This window comes from Vidua chalybeata, chromosome 18 (assembly GCF_026979565.1).
Source record: "Vidua chalybeata isolate OUT-0048 chromosome 18, bVidCha1 merged haplotype, whole genome shotgun sequence".
NCBI classification, from domain to species: Eukaryota; Metazoa; Chordata; class Aves; order Passeriformes; family Viduidae; genus Vidua; species Vidua chalybeata.
In genome coordinates, this window is record NC_071547.1 from 7,552,583 (window position 1) to 7,573,845 (window position 21,263).

Here is a 21,263-nt window from a genome sequence, read left to right on the forward strand (position 1 = left end):
TTTTCCCCAGGGAGAGCGTATATTGCAATATCCTTACGAATTCTCTTTCACTAGTCCTGGCCACAGTCTGTACTCCCAAGAATTTGAGGAAGAACCCAGGTTGCTTTTTTTAGCTAAAGGCTGGAGATTTAAAATCTCTGGAATTAGATTTGTACTTTACTGCTTTACGTAAAATCAGTCATCCAGTTGGTTTCTTTCCTGTGTACCTGAAGCCACATGGGCAGTAATTCTGTGTTTTGTTTCTAGAATTGTTCTTCAGACTCTTACAGGAAGCACACTGAAGGTTCCTATTACCCTTTGCATTGTGACATAAGAAAGACACTTCTGTTTTTAAAATACATTTGTCATTTAATAGACTCTTGGAAAGGTATTGAAAAGCAGGAAAGTCAGGGAAAGCAGCAGAGACCTTCCTGGGGGTGAAGAGACAGGGCAAGTGAGCAGAACACTGGGGATGAATGGCAGGTCTCATTTGTCACTGGTTTGTGTAAAAATAGATTGAGTAGTTCCCCCTCACCATTCCCACCCTTCTCAATGGTTAGTCAACTTTATTTTAATTTGTAACAGATTATTTGCCCATCATCAGTGCTTCAAAAGCCCTGCAGGGTTGTTCAAACTTCTGTAAGTTGCTTTGACTTATATCCACAGAAGTTCTTGATATTAATTTGCCCCAGCAAGCAAGTCAGTGAGATCATTTGTTTAACTGCAATATCTTCTGGCCATTCCAGGTCTTGCAAGGCAGCCTGTCTCCTAAGTAACAGAGTTAGCAGCAACCTCAGCTGGGGTCTCAGCTGCCTTTCTCTTTGGTGTCTTGTGTAAAGCACTTCATCCCCTGAATAATTACTTCTGGTGTGTAGCAGTACTTGTCTAACGTGTAGAAAAGTTAAATGAAAAGCAAAGCTCTCTGCTTTCTCCAAGTCTGGATGCCATATGTTACATATCTCCATTGCATGGGTTTCTGGCCTGGGTGAGGCTCTGCATTCCTTCTGTGGAGTGTTGCCCTGTGTAAAGGGACTGCAAATCCTCTGTTAACTGCTGGAATCCGTCGTGTTTGTTGATTTCCGTCACTCTTGGAAGAAAGGTGTTCAGAAACCTTGCTTTGAAAGCTTCCTTTGGACAATGGTTTGGTTACATCTTCCATTCCGTCACATTTAACAGATACAAGATGCAGAATAATCCCAGTACAGATGTGAAATGGGAAGAGATTTTTCCTGACTCCTGTCGTGAAGTGTGCTATCAGGTTGATTATTCCATGGCAGTTTTGGTCCTTTTTTTCATGACCAGTGCCAGCAGTAGCTCTTCTGTCCATGTCATCCCTTTTGTTTTCATGCTCCAGCCCCTCCTGAAGACCCAAGATGAAGTTGAGCAATGACTACAAGGTGATGCTTTTCAAGGAGGTCGATGGTAGAGTCTTAAGGCCACAGCAGAAATGCAGCCTGGCATTTTCCTGGGTTGCATGGACTTGTGAAGGCGTCTTTGGATCATGGAAACTAAACTTGGCAGCATTTCTCATGGGATGGTCAGATGAGAACTTAGTCAGAGCATACTGTCATTGTTTTCATAGGGCCCACCTTAGTTTAGAGCTTAGAGATGTCTGGCATGGATCTGAAATGCAAATATTTCCATGGAGTTTGGGAGATCCTCATTGCCTTTTGCAGTGTTGGAGCAGCAGGAAGAGCAGTCTTATGATGCAAGTGCTGATCTCCCTGGGCTTTGTCTGTGTGAGATCTGCTTGGACTGCTGGGACAAGAGTGGGAGCTGAGCTCTCCTGTAGGTCTGCGGTACAGTTACAAGGAAATGGGGTTTGTTCTTCCAGAGTGGATAAATCCCAAGGGCTGCAGGAAGCTTATTACCCAAGGAGGGAGGACTAACAAAATCCCAGGAGTTGTGTATTTATAGAGCAGATGTTTCTGCATGAGATGTTCATAAGGATACATTTTGTGATGTGCTAGTTAAAACATTAAAGCTGCAAAGTTTGATGTCTGGATAACTTAGTCATAGCATTAATTAGCTATTAACTTATCCTGCAGAGTTTTCATGCTTATTTATGGGTGATATATGTGGGAATTTTTTCTCGAGGCATTAATTTCCAGTAAAAAAAAAAATTATAGTTGAAGAGGCAATGATATCAGCAGGCCACACTCTTACTGATACAATATTAAAATACTTTTTTCAATCATAACCTTATCAATGTCTACCTTGATATTAGCCCCAGTACAGATCAAGAAGTAATAAAGCAGGATACACAATACTGTGGTGGTGTTTGTAACCAAAGTGTAAAACAAATGTGGTGCAAGTGTGATAGCACAAGTGAACCAGAGAAAAATCTCCTCTGGGCCATAGGGCAAGGAAGGTGACACAGTTGAGCTGTTCTGCCTTTAGTCTGCAAGTGTTGCTTGTGAATTCTAACACTCTGAGACTTAATGAGGGAATAAAAAATGTGACACACAGCTTCAGATAAGACCATTTGTAGTGCATTTCTGTCAGCCTGAAACTTAACAAGTAGTGTTCCACATTAATAGATATGCTTGAAGGTAGAGCTGCTTTTATTGTTATAACTCCTGAAAGGTATCTCAGAGAATTTGAATTCTAATTTCAGTTTCATAAGGACGTAGCATTAAAATTCACATTGGTGCTTTTGATACAAAAGGATTAGTACAACTGGAGATGGGAAAACAGCATATAGAATTCTCTTCCATCTATCCTGTGGAATCATTTTAATATCCAGTTTACCTGCCTCCTATCATCCATTGCTAGAGGTGAAGCTGTGTTAGGATTTGAGAAAAGATCTATCTGTGCATTTCATTTGTGTTCTTAATTGAAAGTTAATGTGCTGTTAAAGCACCCAGCTCACAACTAAGTGCCTCCAGATTCTGAGAGGTCTCTGAGAAAATGTAGATTTTCCTAGCTATCCAATTAACAGAGCAGCCCGCCCAGATGACCAGGACATGGGAGGGGACCATGATTGATTTGTTAATTACTTGGAGATTGGCAGTCCCTCTAGTTAAAAGCAAGAACTGACTGCAGGATCCTGATAACAGAAGGTAATGATGGTGTCCTGAGCTTTTGAGAGGTAACCTTACATGGCTTTGTGGGATTCAAAGACCTGAAAGTTGAAAGGTTGTCTGTGTTACTGTCAAAATTACTGCATTTCAACTTTGGGAAGAGCTTCCATACAGGTTTGGTCAGTGAGCACTATTGAGAATAATTTTGTCACTTCATTTTCCCCCTAAAGAAGAAGGGGGGGATGGGGGGAAGGCAGCATTTGGAAAATCGACTTGAATTTTGTTTATTTTTTGGGTAATGGCAGATTGATGCTTATGCAAGGCTGTGGGGTATCAGTTTGTGCTCACTGGATGAGTGAGGCCAAGTTCAAAGGTCCCCTCTGATAGTTTCTGCAGTCATTGATAAATGTAACTTTTAACAACTCCAAGTAGCCTTCCACTCTGTCTTGCTTCTTCTACCTGTGCTATTCTCTTGTGCAGAGTTTTGAGAAATTCAAAGCCATGTAAACTGTCATCCTTTCCTTACTAAAAGTGACTGACCCAGACTTTGTAATGAATCTGCTGCACACAGCTTTTTCAGTTTCTGTGGCCATGATACTGCTGAGCAATCTTGTGACTTAGCATGTTTTACCTAAGGTAGTGAAAGTATCTTTCAGTTTGGAACTGCTGGTTTTGAAATTAAATTTTTGATTTGCATACTGTTTGCTCTGCAGACTCCAGCCTGGTTTAAGGTGAGTCCCTGGGCTTGCCAGCAAAGCAGAGTATGTTTGTAGGCACCTCTAGGATTTTATATTCCCTTTTTTGTTCAGGCTCAGAGATTTGCAGATGAGAATTTGTCATACTTTACTGAGATTTAGTAGGTTTGTCAGTCTACTTGGCCTCCTAATTTTTCATCCAAGGTGATGAGTTCTTAATAATTGTAGTATAAATCAATGCACCTTTAACTTTATAGTGAAGGTTACAGGGCTAAATTTTCTTTCAACTCCTGTCAGGAATGTAAGTTCAGATGGAGCAGAAGCACGCAGAAGACTGAGAGAGTGTGATGGCCTGGTGGATGCCCTCCTTCATGCTCTGCAGTCTGCCGTTGGCAAGAAGGACACGGACAATAAGGTGAATTCCAGTATTAAAATACAGTGGATGTTTGCATCAATTTATGCTGAAGTGTTGCACTGGGATCCAACTTCTGTTGCTGGTATGAGAAGAGGATTATGTTTGCCTCAGAAAATAGAGTAATTGTCCTCCTCTCATCTCTGGTATCCGTGGTAGTGCTGATGGGGTATCAGCAGGATGCTGCTGGGTTTGCCTCTATGGCTGATGAGGGGAGCAAAGGCTGGTCGCTGAGAGAGGTGAGAAGCCTACTCCTTTATTGTCAGTGACATTATTGCTATTGTTCTGCATTACTTAATTGGCATTTATAAGTGCAGTCTCCAAATCAGAATTGAGTCCCATATGCACAAAGCAGTAAATGAGTCAGTTCCCATTTTAAAAACTTTATTCAGCACCATCTCTGAAGACTGAAGTGCTTAGACATTAAGAAATGTCTTCAGACCTGCAGCACTTTCACTGTGGCTTGTTTTTTTTTTTGGTGCAGATTTTAATAATCTGTTTTTATCATCATGTCATCCCATGGCACTTAAAAGTGTATTTATATGCATGAGGAACATCATAACTTTAACCTGTTAAAAAAAGAGCATACTATTCTTTATAACACCAGAAGGTTTGTAAAGCATCGTTACTTTATTCTGAGTCTCACCATGTGATGGCCTGAACAAGGGGGTTACAAAGCCCTGTTACTTAATCAGGTAATTTTGGAAGTGGATTTTGTAACCACCTGGCGGTTTCCATTGCAACCTACAGAGCACTGCTCTTGTCAGAACCCGATGTGCTGGGGATTAGCTATTACTGCAGGACAACGTGTGTTCGCATTGAAATCCTCACAAGGCCTAGGTTTTGACCCAGAGAAAATATAATAAAATGGGCCCCTTGGAGACTGTAAATGTTGGAAGAATGAGAGAGAGACTTGGATTAAAATAAGATCCTTATATGATCATTTTCTGCTGTGTGTTTGATCTTTTGGTGAATGGTATTCTTTATGTAAGATCAAGTGGTATTTTTGATTAGAAAGTTTTCATTTTGAATGGATGCTATTTATAAAGCGCTTCACTTTTGGAAAAATAAAATGAGGTTTAGAAGAAGAATGAACTTTAATTTAAGGGTGTTGACTAAATCTTCCTTGAGAGCTACATGATTTTCCTGGGACAGGTAGCCTTCTTTTTTGACTTTCCTTCTCTGTACAATACAATGGTTTGCAGGTAAGACGGTGCAATACTTCATAAACATAATTTCTTTTTAACAGTCTGTGGAGAATTGTGTGTGCATCATGCGGAACCTTTCCTATCATGTCCACAAAGAGGTCCCTGGAGCTGATAAGTACCAAGAACTGGATGCTGGTCAGACTACAGGCACAGGAGGCTCCCAGAAGAAGAAGAAAGATGATGCTGGTTGTTTTGGTGGAAAAAAAGCTAAAGGTATGTGTTGTAAAAAGCTCAGAACCAGAAATGGATTTGGGGGTAATTTTGCTGTGCAGTCCTGCTCTTGCAAGCACGTTCATCGTGCTCGTTTAGGATGATGCAGTTTGTGGAGTGTTTGCAGTGTCCTGGCATGTGTTTATCTCCTGTGTTACATCACTGTTGGATGTTTGGGATTCTTTTTTCCACTATTGCTGTAGTTTTGTTTGGCTTTAAACAGGAATGCTGCATGCTGACAGATGACATTCTGCTGTTGGAAAAAGGTGGATGTGCTCTGCCTCTCCTCTGCATTGCTGTGTTCTTGCATCTGTCACATCTCTGCTCGGTCCCCTTGCCTGGATGTGCAGCATGTGTGCCCTTCTCAGGAAGCCAAGCCAGCACGGATCCATCCATCCATCCATCCCTGTGCATGGCACTCCTGCCTGTACATCTTCCAGACTTTCATACTTGAAAACAAACTAAAAACCTCCCCTCCCACTCAACCAAAACATACAACCTCCCAATTCAGTCACTATTTCAGTAATTTACATTGCAAATACGATTTTGTAGCTTTTAATTGTCAGTCACTTTTAGACCTGTTCTCTCCTCTGGGGCATGAGTGTTGCAAATGAGTTTCATTATGAGAGGATTAATAGCCTCAGTAACCCCCCTTCCATGTTTCCTTTACAAGGAGGCACTCAAATTATATCCATTCTCTTTGTTGTTTTAGAGAAATTACTATTCTAGACTGAATTCTGTTTCCTTTCTTAGAGAAATGACTGTTCTAGATGAATTCAGAGATAATTAATTCCATTTTCTGTCTAGGCTTCATTCTTCTCATTTATGTGTACACACATCCTGGCTTATTATTTATAGCCAGGTACAAGGAAGGGTTTTGCCCCTAAAGAGCTGATATGGAGTTGTTTGAACATGATGAACTGTGTGCTGCACATTAGTCTTTGATCTGACCTGCACAAGTTACTAAAATATTACGTGTTTCCATATGTGTTAGGGAAGTCATCACAGTGTGAACTTGCTTTTGCAGACTAATCTGTCATCAACTACATTTAAACTGTTTAAAATAAAAAATTGATGGGAATCTTCTAAAGACTGGGGGGAAAACTAAAGAAGTAATTCTGCCTGCCTGGCCAGCCTGTTCTCACAGGGAGTGACTGAACCTGTGATACCCTTTGGAAACCTTGCATGTGTGCGGACTCGAGCCTGTTCCCTGCCACTTGCAGTCCATATTGTTGCTTTGCTTGAGAGCAGCACACTCAATGGAAACACTTTCAGCCATAAAAGCTCTGAGTGGCCTGTGGGAAGAGGATGTTGTGCTGAGGGAGACCTGTCCTCCACCCCCTCGATGGCAGTGACAGGAGCACTCTCAGGTGTGTGTCCCACACCAGGTGTCTGCCTGTGCCCACCTAGGGACTCCTCTCCTGGGGCTGTGCACCCGGGTGCTTTCTGTGCATCAGCTGAAGCACCAGGTCACGTCTTTCTGGGCAAGTCGGTCTCAAAAATCATCTGATGCTGGGGATGAGCCCGTGGATTGCAGCAAGCAGTGCAGGCACTCAGTGACAGCTTGGGTTTGGCTCTGTGTGGTTGGCAGGAAATGACAATACATTTTAATGGTTTTTTCACCTTTTTGCAATGCTCTTTTGAAAGTGTGCTGTTCCCCAGAGGGAAATCAACTGGTGATAATGCTGAGCTCACAGTTTGTAGGATGTAGATAAAAAGAATAGAGGGTCTCAGATGACTGTTGTGCTTAAAAAATAAAAGTTAAAATCCATTCATAAATGTGCTTTTAAAATCATAAAGAGAAGCTCCCTTGTCTCGCTGTTAAATTTATGTGGATACTGGTCTGAACCTACCTTAATTTTCTCAGTCTAGAACTTCAAAATCTATCTGTTCTCTCCTTTCTTGTTCACTTAATCTCGCAGTGTTTCCATGTTTATTTTATTTCACGGTCATTGATCACAGCATTTCAAATACCTCTGCAAAGGGCTAGTCATCCTTCTGTCCCCTCAATTCTGTGAGCACCTTTTCATTTAATAAAAAGAGAAAGGAAAAAAAAAAGGCTGTGCAAAGAAAGATTGGGGGTTTTTAGGAGGAACAAAAGGGAGAACATGGTTTGGTTTTTTAATTGATGAAACTTCTGTAGTCTTGTAATGCTCAGGTTTTGAACCTGTTCTATGAAATTCTGCCTCTTTGTGACTGTTCCTTTGTATTTTCTTCATCCTGTAAATTTTTGTTTTCCTTTTGCTGCTTTTCTGGTAATTAGAGGAGTGGTTCAATCAAGGTGAGTCTGCAATACTTTCTTTTCATCATCACCATAACATGCTTTGTTTGGCTTTCACATGCAAGGCTAAGAGCTGAGATCGAGGTCTTGTTCATCCACCTTCTCCTCTGCTCCAGCAGTGCATCCTCCTGTTTGTTTCAGCACCCGTGGAAAAATCCTCTGAGGGAGCTTTTGCAGTTTGGTCTTTCCATACCACAAATGGAAAACATAAGGAATTATTCATTCTTGGTGTAAGTGCAGTAGGGGGATTGCTGTGCAGCTGGTCTGCTAATCCCAGGAGAGCAGGAACACCCAGGTGTGGGTTGTGTCACCAGGCCTGTCAGATGGAAGGCTCTGCTGGCTGCTCTGGGGGCTGGAAGGGGCTGTGAGCTGCAGCAGCTTGGGTGCGTGTTCTCAGGGGTACTTGGTACTTTTTCTGCTTGGGCACGTGCCTGGGCTGCTGGAGCTCTGTTACTGGCACACACAGGAGCTGGAGAAAGCTGCCCCAGTACCTGTCTCAGGGAATAGGCTTCAGTTTCTCATCCCAGCACAGTAAGTAAAATTGCACCTGGAAGACACAAGTCTGAGGCTAAAGCTTCCCTTGGCTGGGAAGTTGATAGGCTGTGGGTGCCTGGGGGACTCCATTACTAAGACTGATTAGGGGGTGAAGGCAGGGGCATTTTCAGGTTGTGACACTTGCTTCATTCACTTCATGGGTTCTGGAGGGTTGGACCAAAGGAGAAATGTTGGGGAGGGGAAAAAACCAACCAACAAATGGTGCTGGGCAGTGTTCTGCAGAGCACTGATTTTTGGACTGTGAGTGGTGAGGCTGTGGAGGATGGACTTGTTGGCAGGACAGAGCTCAGCCCTTGGTTTCTGTCACTCCTTTGTGGCCAGCTCAGTGGCTGTGTTACTGAACAGCGGGGAGGATAAGGTGGGATTGTTATGAAGAAGCACTTTCCCTTAAACTTTTATTTCAACCAGAAAGAGAAAGCATTTGGGAATTAATCCTTCAGCAGAAGTAGTCTGTCTTGCACCATGGTTTGATTATACGGTAAAGCAAAACAACATCTGAGGAAGATCAACAGCAACATTAGTGGTTAATAATGCTGGGTCACACTTCAGAGTCTGTACCGAGTTTCTGACAGATGGAAAAAATGCTGAAGGTCATATTTTGGTTGTTTATTACATAATGAAAAGTAGCAAGGGGGGAGAGGGGAAGAATTTTAATCCCTCCGTTTCAGAGACTGTAAATTGCATCTTGCACAAGCAAGTCTCATGTCAGGCAATTTTCCCAAACCAGAGTGCTGTGCCAATCGTACAGCCAGGTCTCATAAAACAGGCCTGTCAGCAGGCACGTTCAAAACTGTCTCTTGGCAAAGTTTGGAGCTGTGCTTCCCATCCAGCATTGGCTTTTCTCTGACACACCTCAGGCTAGAAAACCTGGAGAACCTGGACATGGGTGGAAATTGAAATGTACAAAAACAGATCTTAAACTTCTCTCCTACTGCAAGCGCAGCTGGTGCTGTGGTTTCAGCATCCCTGTGGTGCACAACCCGATTGTGAAGATCCAGGCAATGGTGTGCTCCACACAAATCCCAGCCACATGGGTTGTGTGTGTGTTCACATCCCTGTTGTGAACAAATGCACAGACTCAAGGGACAGAGCAGGGTGTTCAGAGCTACAGAATCTGACAGTGATGCTGATTTTCTTGTGTTATCAGGGATGTATGGGGATGGCTGAGAAGGTTTTAATCAGTGGACTCCTGAATTGCTACATTTGGTCACCTTTTTAGAAATTTCCCAGTATTTGTAAAAATCAAATAGGAAAAATAGCTGCTGGGCCTCAGATTGAAACCTTTGCTTTCTGGATTGGATTTGGTTTGGAGCATTCTTGCAGCTTGCTCACCTTGTCTCTATAGAAAAGCCCTGGAAATGTAGGTGCTTGGGGTATTTCCAAACGCAATCCATTTGATTAAGCAAGTAATTTGTAGAGTTGAAATCCCCTTGGTCAGAGTTCTGTGTTCTGTACTGCTGCCATTGGCAAGCAGCTGGCAGCTTCTGCTTTGAACAGACGGGCTTTGACCTGTGAGGTGGGAGTTCCTTAGAGGGCCGAGATACAAACCAGCCAGTGTTTGCTGTCTGGCCCAGAAAAGGAGAGACAGCAACTGAGGAGCCCAGAGCACAGGTGGAGGGTGCTGTCTTTATGAAAGATGGGTCAGTAAATAGGCAGCTGCTTTGGCATTCCCAGCTCAAAAATAGCAGCCAACACTGCACTCCTGGACAATTCCTCCTTAATAAGTTGTGCACAGACACAGTGCTTACTAAACACTGCCACTGGGAAGAAGGGAGCTCTTACTGTGCCATCTCAGTTCTGCAGGGCTGGTAGAAGTGCCAAACCAACCTTTAAATTATAGAGAGAACTTCTGAAATGAGTAGTTGTGTCAAGTAAGGTCTGGCTGGCTCTCTGAGAATATGTTCTGAGGTTTAAACTATCTAATGGCAGAGACATGAAATTTGGGGTCATGTGAAAAAACAGTTTGTCCTACTTGTAGATAAGATGGAGTCACATTATGGGTCTGCTTTAAGTCTGTAATCTTCCCTACACTGACTTCCTTCCTTGAATGCTTTTTCCTTTTAATTCCCTCTGCCCTGCTTTTTCCTGTCAGTGCCCTAAGGGTCAACAAGGGTTTGCAGCCAGTAACTGGGTTCAGCTGCCATTATGAAGTGCAAAGTCTTTTGGTGATGTACAGCACTTCTTTCCGGTATTTCATTCCCCAAGCAATGTGTTGCTTCTTTCACAGAGCAAAAAAATGATGGAAGGCTGTGAAATTTCACTGATTCCTGTCCCTTCCTTTAGAAAAGATACCTTTCAAGGAGTGCTGTGGTACCTGGCTGCATGACCTTTTGGCTGCTTAGATGGGCTTTTACGTACTTCAGTTAAGGAAATTACTTCAGATCAGCAGAACTTCTAGGTGCATGTTTTGCACAACAGTTGAAGTTGGCTGGTATTCCTGTGCTGGCATTTCAAAAGAAAAGGGTGTGATTCCATCCTCTCCCAAAGAAAGGGAGAGGATGGAATACTACCTTGAAGGGGGGGGTTTCCCTCTTAATGTTATTCCTAAATATTCATAATGGTATTTAAAAGCTCTAATTCTTCTCTGTAAAGTAGTGAGTATTTTTATCCTTTTGTCAAGAGTGACCCGTTGAATTTGCTGTGCATGTACCAACCCCCTGCTGTAACAAGGCAGGGACTGGCCTTTCCTATCTCGTGACCTGTTGGCAGACAAGACTCGGACTAATCTCCCCATTACATTTTCAAGGACCATTTTCCTGTTTGCTTTTAAGCAGCCTGACTGGTGGAGCTTCCAGCCCTTTCTGTAAAACCTCCATTAGCAGCCTGGTAGTCCCTGTGCAGAAGCCACTTCTGGCAGCTTAAATTGCGTTGCCTAAATTCATCCCATTGCACCTGCCTTCCCTGCTCTGGAGGGAGAGGGTCTAAATAACTTGATTTTTATCCTCTCAGAATAATTTGGGAAAGCTAAGTTGTACACTGCTGTCCTCAGAAGCCATGCAGATTCTTGCACTGCCTTCTAAATATCTCTCCCTGCTGCCAGTATTCCTCTGATGGCAAGGTTCTTGCTTATCCCACAGCATCCATGTGGGCTCACCCAAGGCAGTGTGTCTCCTTGGGGGCATGGAAACTAACCCTTCTCTCCCCATGTGTTCACATAACCTTGAATTCTCAGCCTAACTAAAAGTGCAGGTTTTGTTCTGTTGTATGTAAAGATTGTATAAATTAAAGCTGATGTAATAGTTTGATACTGTTTCTTAGCAAAAGTATGGAATTATTTCCATTAGCTTCTAATAAATAGCAAAAATGACGCTTTGTCGATTGAAGGGCAATTCAAGGTTAAGTTGTTGGCTGCTGTCTGTACAATATATTAAATCTAGGTCTTCCTGCCTGGTTGTTGCATTGAGAGTAGAGGCTGCAAAGCAAAGCTTTGTTATTTTTGCTCTGCTGCTGAGTTTTTGTTTGAGCTAAGCTTCAGGTCAAGATTCGTCTGTGAAAACAACAAGTAAACACTGGGCTTCTGATGGAGGGGCACAGCTTTGCCAAGATGGGAAATGGCACAATTTTTCAAGGTTTAAAGCACTCCTAAGAGTCTCTGAAACACTAGTGCTAAGAATGTTTGAAGATCAACCTGAAAGCAGCACGGGTGTTTGTCCCTAAGTTTGCTCATGCTGAAACCACAGCTGTGCAGCTGGACTGCGAGTCAGATACACACAATTATGGATAGCAGTCTGTGATTTATATTCTGGGTCTGTATCTTCTCCTATCTTGTAGATGCACATGACAGTAACTTACCTGTCAGTATACTGACAATCTTCTCCATCTGTTGTCTTTTTTTTTGCACAGGAAAGAAGAATGGAGATCTGGACAGGAATTTTGATACACTTGATTTGCCTAAGCGGTCTGAAGCAGCAAAAGGTAATGCTAATGTTTGTGCTTTTGGAAATAACAAGTAGATTGGGAGCTGGAGGCACTTAAAAGGGACTTGAGACATGAGCATATCAGGCTGATCTTTCTTTTGTAGCCAGTTAATTGAGATAATGGATATATCTGTGCATGCTGTTATCTAGTGTTGAATACTGGATATGAATTTTTATCTGAGACTGCTGAATTGGTGGAGTCTTGTAGAAGCCTGTCTGATTTGGTGTTAGGTGATTGTAACTCCAGAGAGGGGTGAGTACAGGCTCTCCTCCTCTACAGCTCCATTTGCAACTCACCTGCACCACACCTGACCGTAAGGAGTTCTGAAATGCACTTGGTGAGGGTGCTTGGCACTAACCCTTTCTCTTCCCTGGCATCTCTGTCATTCTTCAGTGTTCTCTGGAATTGGGTAACAGCAGGGATTGGAGATTTTTCCCTTTACTGATAGTCTGTCTTCCCCTGAGCACAGTATTCCTCCCTGTCTTGTAGTGAGTGGTACTTGCAGTTTTCCAAAATCTGGGAGGTTCACAGAAAAATTCTTCTGCATTGTGCTTTTGTATTTCAGCTCTGGCAGAGGTGGAATCTTTCACAATCTGCATTCCCTTCTTGTATGCATGGTACTTTTTTAAATTGGAGATTAGGAGGTGATTTGGGATTTTGTCAGAATTCTTAGAGCATTGGGTAGTGTTTTTGAGACTTGCACGGGTTTTGATTTGAAGTGTGTGCAATGTCTCTGCAAAGATCCAGCCATTGTCATGGCAACTGCTGCCATGCCACCCTGTCAGCCTCACTTTAATGAGCTCTGAATACCCAGAACTACCTGAGTATTCCTCAGAAGAAAAATTTTAAACTCTTCCCACATCACTTAGAGAATTTTGGAGAGTGTAAAGAGACAATCCGACTCAGTGGAGAGATCAATGGATTTGGGATACCTGAATTACGCTGACCTTGGTCCAGTCCACTTATTTGTGCTTCAATTTCCTTGGTGTTAACTGAGAGCAACAACAGAGGCCATGTCTGAGATCCTTAGAGATGTGCTGGTAGTCAGTAATGGTGTAATAATTATACATACATAGTGCTGCACTCAAATTCACAGTGAAACTCTGATTGATGATATGCAACCTAATCCTAAGATGAAGATAAATCTATTTACAGACACCCTTTATAGTGGATGCAGTCTCTAGTCTCATGTCTAAACACTGATTTTCATTTGGTGCATTATTGCACAAGATCTTCTGTATCTTGTGAAATAATGCAAGATATTAATGAACCTCTCAGAAGCTGCAGTACAGTACCATCCTGTTTAGAGAGCTGCAGGATACTTCTAATCAGCCTTCACTGACTGCCATCAGTTCAGCTTGGGAGCTGATAACAGTGCAGAGCAAGGAGACACCTTTAGGATGCAGGAAAAGAAAGGAATGCAAAATATAGTAAAGGCTTCAGCGTTTGCGTTCTTTTCTAAATGCAATTGGAATGTCGGTGCCACTAGAGGGAAAAGATGGAAATCAACAATTTCTGCAAGGAAATGTATCTTGCGTAGCTTTCTTTAAAATAAGATTAAATGCTTTCATGTGGCTCTGTTAATGGTAGCAGTGATGTGCAGATCTGATGGGAGATGGATCTATCTCTGAGCTAACACAGCTTGTTATATTCAATTGCTAGAAATCTCACACTCTTGAAGAGGTTGTCTGATAATTTTGAGATACCCCCATTTTATCAAAGTCAAATAGATTACATATCTCATGATAGATAAAGGTCAGGAGATTAATCCCACAGCATTTTGAAAGAAGCACTTTGACACGGAAAAAAAGGCATATTTTAAAAGTAACTATTGACTTGTGTGCTAAGAGTAAAAAAATGAAGACATTGATGCATTTTTGTTCACTTCTTTGCTGGTAGCTTCCTGCCAGGCATCTAATTTACTTGAGAATTCCTGGATAGTAAAGGTTCTAACAAGGTTGCTTGAACTTTAAATTGTTCACTGAAATAAAAACAATAAAATTGCCGTTTTAAAACCCTTAAGAACTCTGGCCAGATCTCTTCTATAGAGTATAATTGACTCTGATGAGATCAGCTCTCAGCTGAGGTAGAACCTCGTTACCGAGATGGAAAAATCATGCAAGTTTTAATGATCAGAAGCACTCAGATTGAGTGACATGATGAAGTGCTATTTCAAAAATCAACAATTATAGATTAATCTCTTTCATGTATTATTAAAGTCATTTTAAAGTGAGTTTTCAGCTGGAATTTTTGCGAGCAAGTGAAACTGCAGTAATAAGATTTGTTCATTCAATGCAGCAAATGAACATTGTGGTAGTTAACAAATACTGGGATGTAGTGTTGTTAAGTTTACTGTAATCTTACAGTCAACATCCATGGAGCTTATCTGGTGTGTCTAAAGATGTCGTTTCAAGAACTTGACATCATGGTTTCCCTTCGAGATACTCCTAGGTATGACCACTGAGCTTAATTGAGAGTATGCTTGTGATCACTTAAAAAACCATGGACTAGTAGCAGCAGACTACTCCAGACCTATTTTCTATCAGTTCTGGAAACTTAATTTTGGCTCCAAATTACTTGAATGGCAGGAATCTCTGCCTGTCCTGCAGCCAAACATAAAACCAGAAACTTCTGTCGGTTGTGGGGGGGGGACTGGCTAGTGTCTGTGCAGGGTGCAGAGGTTTCTCAGTCCTTCAGAGCATCTGTCCTGCTGTACAACATCTTGGGAGCATCCTCATATCCTGAACAATCCAAAGGGTCCTGTGAGTTGTAACCTAGTTTAAATGCTAGTATTTCACATTTCCCCCCACCCCCCCCCCTGAAATTTGTTTGTTCTGGTGAGGAATGAATGAAGGAAGGCAGTTCTCTTTTTCAGAGTGATGAACTAGAGTCTCTTCCTGATGGCTCCTGGTTTTTTAATGGGAATCAGGTTTTGCTGCAGCACATCATTTGAGCAGCCCTGAAACCATTTCTAAGCCTTTAATAATTTTATGTGCTAGCCATTCTGGCAGGGGAAAGCTTCTTGTTCAGGGTTGTTATCTGTGGTAAACTGGATAATGTCAGACAGGACAACTTGCAGTGCTTTCAGAAGCTGTCTCATCTGATATTAAAAAATTAATGTATATGCCCTGGCAGTGTCCAGAGTACTCTTGTCCTCATGAGGAAAGATTGTGAAAGAGAAGCTTCTTGTTTCCTCTTTGTTGAAAGGAGCATATTTTTTTTTCCTGGCAGTCAAAGACAGCATAAATTTTGGGGGTAAGTGATATGAGCTTGCATAGAGAAGGGAACAGCACTGACAAGAAATTATGAATGCTGTCCTCAGAACCTTGCTAAATTTAGAACTTTCAAAAATTGCTGCTTCTGGTGGGGGGGGGGAAGCCTTACTGAAATCCCTTCCCCAGTCTAAAGTAGGTCAGCAGTAGTGGTGCTGGCTGCCTCCTCTGCAGCGTGTTCCCTTCTGCACTACCAAAGCGCTGATTTCTCCTGTGTACACATTAAATACGTAGCATAGTACAACTCCTGTGCTTTGTTCACAGAGTCCTTAACTTCTGAGCAGGAATAGTGGCAGGAGGCTCAGGCACTGGGGGAAGATGAGGATTAATCATATCTGTGCAGGGGAAGGCAGTGTCTCAGATGGCATTACCTCTGCAATAAGGTTTTCTGAACTGAATCAGGATTGATGTGTGTCAGCCCCCCAAATATGTTTCAGTGGTTGTAGTGTTTAATCCTCCTCTGTGAAGGTGTTGGACTGTCCACCTCTGTTCCTCAGTGCTGGAGTATGGGAGGAGAAAGTCCAGAAGAGTAGAACAGTTTTTTCATGTGGAATCAGCATTAGGTTATTCCTAATTAAATCCAGACCTCTGTGCTGTCTGGTTTAAGCAAATCTTATGGCTTTGTTGTTTGTGCTTATAGGTCTGAGGGCAGAACAGTAGCTGCTCTTGGGAGCTTTGGGTGTTGAAGTTCAGCTCTCATTTCAGTTTATCTCATTAGGGAGTTGAAAATCTTCAGCCATAACGAGACATGCAGGTAGATTTCAGCCTGGTGGATGAGCTAGCTCATTTTCTCCTTGAAAACAGTTATTAAGCTGCTTACTAATTTTTATTTTCCTTTTTGATTACTTAAGTCTAATTCCATTTTAATGGGAACATAAGTTTAGGAGAGGGTTATGCTGAAATACTGAACTAGTGTTAAAAATGCTTGTAATTGAAGAAGTCTATTTTGTTGCAGTGGGGACAGCAAAGACAAGCTGAATTTATCTGAAAGCTCAGCTTTGTGTGTACACTTACCCTTGGTCAGCAGCCTATGTAGGCAGGGAATGAGATTTTGGATGAACTTGTCAGCAGGTGAATTTCTTCTTCTCCATTATCTGAAATTCTTAGTCACTTTCCGTGTAGCCTCATGCTGATGATAGATTTTCTATTCCAGAAGGCAAGTGTTTAAATTCCCTTATAAATCTTTGTATTACTGCTCCAGGAAATTAGACTTCCTGGCACTGTCAGGGTAATGACTTTAACTTAGTAGATTACAAAAGTGCCAGCAATTTGTCTTCAGCTAAAGGCAACATGTAGTAGAAGGAGAGAGAAACTTCACTTTACTCTGGCTTTAGTTTGTAATTAAGATTGGCTGCAGTTCGCATTTCACTGCTGCTTTAATTTGCTTTCTTTAAATCTTGACAAGTTGACTCAAGCACTCACCTGCCCTTTCCAGCTCCCTTCCATCATTAATTTTGATTGTCGTATTGTGAATAAGTGAGTAGAACTGATTGATTAATGGCACCATCCACACCCCTCCTGTTCCTGCTGCTGGAAATTCAGGGACTGGGAAGATCTCCTCTGTGAGAGCAAGTAACATGTTCTTGTATTAACATCTTTTGAGCATTTCATGCACATTATTGAGAATTCTGATCAGAATTATTAAGTATGTCTTATTTCTGTTGCTTTCCTAAGCTGAGTATTCATTTTGGTCCCATGTGTTTTTCATAATGTACAAAGCAGTGAAAGGTTTCTCATCTGTCTTCCAGTGCTTTGAGTCAGAGAAAATTTATTGCCTTGAATAAGAAAATTCCCATATGGAACCTGCACTTGCCAAACTTTCTCTAATCTGGTACCTTTAAATTCCCATTCTTTTTCCCCTATATTTTCAAGGAATTCAGAGCAGGCACCTGTGGGTTTTTCCTTTCTTGTGTACACAGTGTTTCCATAGCTGACTGCTAATTGTTCTGGAATCCTCTGCCTTTTTTGTCATAATCTCCTCTGATTCTTACGTTCAGTATTCTTATTTGTTCAGAGCTGGTGGACACATGCATGAATTGCTTCCTGGCCTGCTGAGCTGTGCTCTACAGGTGAAAACTTCTTTATGATTCTTATCCATCTGTTAAATTTAAATATGTAGAACATAAATTGTAAGTTTTAAGGTTGAAACTGAAGGCTTCGCAAAAATCATATCGGGGGGATGCCGTTGGGTTGTGAATTGGAGATCCAGGGGTACTGTTCTGTCTCTGCCACTAATTCTTTTCACTTGGTAATACAATTCTGTCCCACAGTATTCTTACTTTGGAGACTCTAAGGAAAAAAATACTTTTCTGGGAGAAATACTAAATGATATGACTGAAACCCGGTACAGTAACTGTGTACAGCAGTGCTGCTGAGACCCACAGCTCTGCTGTGTGTTCAGTTATTCCACAAAATCATATGAGAGGAATTCGAGACTGTTACAGGACCAGCTCTGGTGTTATCTGTCTGCTCAGGAATGTGAAGAATAGTTTTGGCTTTGCCTCCTGGTAATGGCTGCTGTGTTTGTCAAACTGTTGCTCTCTGGCTTCAGAGAATGCCTTGACATTGCAGCCCTGAGCTGTGGCTTCCAGTCCCTTGCTTCATCCATAGGGACATCCAGGCAAAACCTGTGTTTACAGATAAGAAAGGCTAGATTCCTGGTAGGGGTGAAATGGCATCTGTGGAACAGAAAAGCTCTTGGAGCTGACTGAGGGAAAGCACAGTGTTTGTGTGAGTAGACTATACTGTAAATGGCCCAGGTGAGGGATTGTGTCAGGAAGATTTGAGCTGGGGACTTGAAATAGTTCTGCTACATGGAGGATATAGAACCAAGAAGAAATTTCAACTGTGCTATTTAAATGCCACTAACACCTCCCCACTCCAGCATGGACACTTCATAGTGTGAATGTCTTTCTGGTTTAGGTCATGAAGTTTAAGCTGAGGGACCAGTGGGAAACAACTGCTGGGAGAGGGAGACAGGAGGAGCAATTGTAATGATCTGAGAATTCCATTCAGCTCTGTATTTATAGAAGCTGAAACTCTTTTTGAAGTCATAAGGTGGTGGTTCCTGTCCATCTCTGTTTGGCTCAGCTATAATGTGTTTGCCTATAGAACTCCTGATTTTTCCTTTGTCTTCTATCTCTGTCTTAACAACTAGAGGTCACATGCAGGATGAGTTAAGATGACTGCTTTGTTTCTGAATAATTTCAGACTTTTCCTTCTGAATGAGAAAAAGCTGACTCGCTTCTAAGATACTTTGGTTATCTTGGAAATAGTGAATCAACGTCAACAGCTATTCCTCTTCTTTATCCTTCTCAAATGTTTAGTCTCCCTTAGCACATGAGGGAGAAAAGATGAAAGTTGGAGGCAAGATTCTCCCTCCCCTCTTTTAGGTCCTTTGACCTGTGGCTCTCATGGGACTATAAAAAGACTCCAGTAGTCAGCTTCCAGCTCCTTTTTGCCTGAGGTTGACACCCAGGGATGTAGATCTATTATAATAACTAGCAGTATCTTCAGAAGACAGGAATCCCAGGTGGTAAATTCCTTTTCCAGCTTGATGTGAGTTTGTGGCCAACTTAAGTGCACAGAAAATGAGATTTAGGCATCTCAAACAGGAAGAGCCTATATATACTTGCATAATAAAGTAGCCTATAAAAAACTAAACAGCAGGAGCTCCACTAGAGCACATGGTAATTACAGCAGCTAATAAGGAGATGGAGTGATCTGGAGCTTCAGCTAAAGACAGAACTGGAAGGAGAAGAGTCTGATTTTCCCAGTCCAGCATTGCTACTGATTTTCTCAGTGGCCTTAAGCAAGTTAATAGCATTCAGTTGCTGGGGTTGTAGTGAACCTGTTCATGAAGAGCCTGCTAGTTCCACTGCCTTCACTAGAAGAATCACTTCACCAAAATAATAGCTAGAATAGTTACCTTCACTAAAATAATTAGTGTTTTCACTGCTTCTGTGATAACCAATGCAAATGGAGGGTATGTGGTATGTTTGTAAAAACAGCAGAATTCTGGTGAAGTATGCTGTATCCCAGCTATTGCTAGCAGTACAGTGATATAAAAATGAAATAAAACCATAATTTCCGTTAAAGGTGGATGGTAGAGGTTTGCCCTGGTGAGATACTGTGGGAATGAACTGAGACGTTCATGTTGCAGAGAGAAATTTGCAAATATTTAATACTGTGAATTGCTTTGCGCTCTCAATATGCGAATTACACTTACTGTGTTTTTTTAATTGAGAAGTTCAACTGCATTATTTATGATGCTTTGTATAGAAAAGTGTATACATAAACCAGTGCATAACTGAAACCTTGGTAAGTTTTACTGCCCAGCTGCATTTACTTCCATTATAGCAGTGTGTGCTCTCTGGCAGTGCAGCATCTTAACTCTTCAACCACTGATTGAATTTTCATGTCATTTCCACTTGGCTAATATTTCTGATGGAGAATAGTTAATGTTGGAAAGGTATATGTTTTTAATTTTCACAGCTTTTCCTGTACTGTTTGCCCTGCTGAGAATGGCAAATTCTCTTCCCTCCCCACATTTTAGGTTGTGTGTATGTTTTTGCATGTCCCATTTAGCATTTCTATTCTACAAGCAATTCTAATTGTTACTCTAAAATAGAATGCTTGTTATTACAGTGCATAGCTCATTATATAGATGCTGCTCCAGGACTGTTTATAAAAGGAGAATGTGCCAAGAAAGCCTGCCAGGAGTAAAAACAGGAGTTGATGGGAGGGTGCTTATCCCTCATAACAGTAGCTGCCTCAGTCTTGGGGCTCAGTCACTGCAGGGAAAGACTCACTCCATCCACCGATCCATCACTGTTGCATTATGTCAGCTTTTGCCATGCCACTTAGTTTCAGTTAAGAAACAATAACAGTGAAATCTCCGAGTTCCCCCCTCCCCTTTTAGCATAAGCGTAAAAAATGAGATGATCCTTTGAAGAGGGGTGCGAATCTGAAAGTTGTCCTGGTTGCCCAGCCAGTATCGCCAGGAAGCTCAGGGAAGAGGAACTCAGCTTCTGTCAGAATTTAGAGATGAAGTTTCATGTCAAAATCAATTACAAAAACCTTGTTGCACGAAGTTACGGTTGTCTCTGGTGTCCATCAAAAGTACTGCAGCAAAGTTGTGCTGACGAAGCTGTTTGACAAGTTAAGAGAACTGCAGCAAGTTTCAGAACAGCCGAGGCAGCAAAATGGTGTAATGTTGATTTAAATCCCTTTCCAGATTTCCAGAAGTAGTGTGAGCAGAAGCAAAGAAGGTAGTTACAGGTGAGTGTTCTGAAAGCTGTGCTTTAGGGATAGCCAGAATGTGGATTTCTGAGAGCCCGAGGTGACTCGGTGCATTCAGAACTCAGCACTAGACAGACATTACTCGAGTCTCACTGAAAGCATCTGGTATCCTTCTGCCCAAAGAAATGGAGACTAATGCCACATAATTGGGCATGGAGCAGGTTCCTCAGAGGTTTTGAAGGGTTCTTTATATCATTGAAGGATTTCAAGACCTGACTGGACAAAAGCACAATAGCTTGGTCTAATTTTGGCATTGAGCAGGAAGCTGGCCCAGTTGACCTCCCACGTTCCCTTTCAGCCTAGTTGTTTTGTGTAACTCTCATTAACTGATTACAGAGTCAGCCAGGAAAAGTATGTCTACATAAAACCAGCACATTTTTCCAAAATAATCCACAACTGGTGATTAGGT

General features: G+C 41.9%; 1 protein-coding gene across 5 annotated transcripts in view; it reads left to right on the forward strand.

Annotated features, from left to right (window-relative positions):
- Positions 1-21,263, forward strand: part of ARVCF (ARVCF delta catenin family member) — a 164,335-nt gene that overhangs the window by 109,170 nt on the left and 33,902 nt on the right. For all 5 annotated transcript variants that reach the window (XM_053959464.1, XM_053959465.1, XM_053959463.1 and 2 more), the window contains exons 6-8: positions 3,995-4,112; positions 5,359-5,530; positions 12,207-12,278. In XM_053959464.1, the coding sequence (XP_053815439.1) occupies positions 3,995-4,112; positions 5,359-5,530; positions 12,207-12,278 (362 nt within the window). The remainder of the gene's footprint in view (positions 1-3,994; positions 4,113-5,358; positions 5,531-12,206; positions 12,279-21,263) is intronic.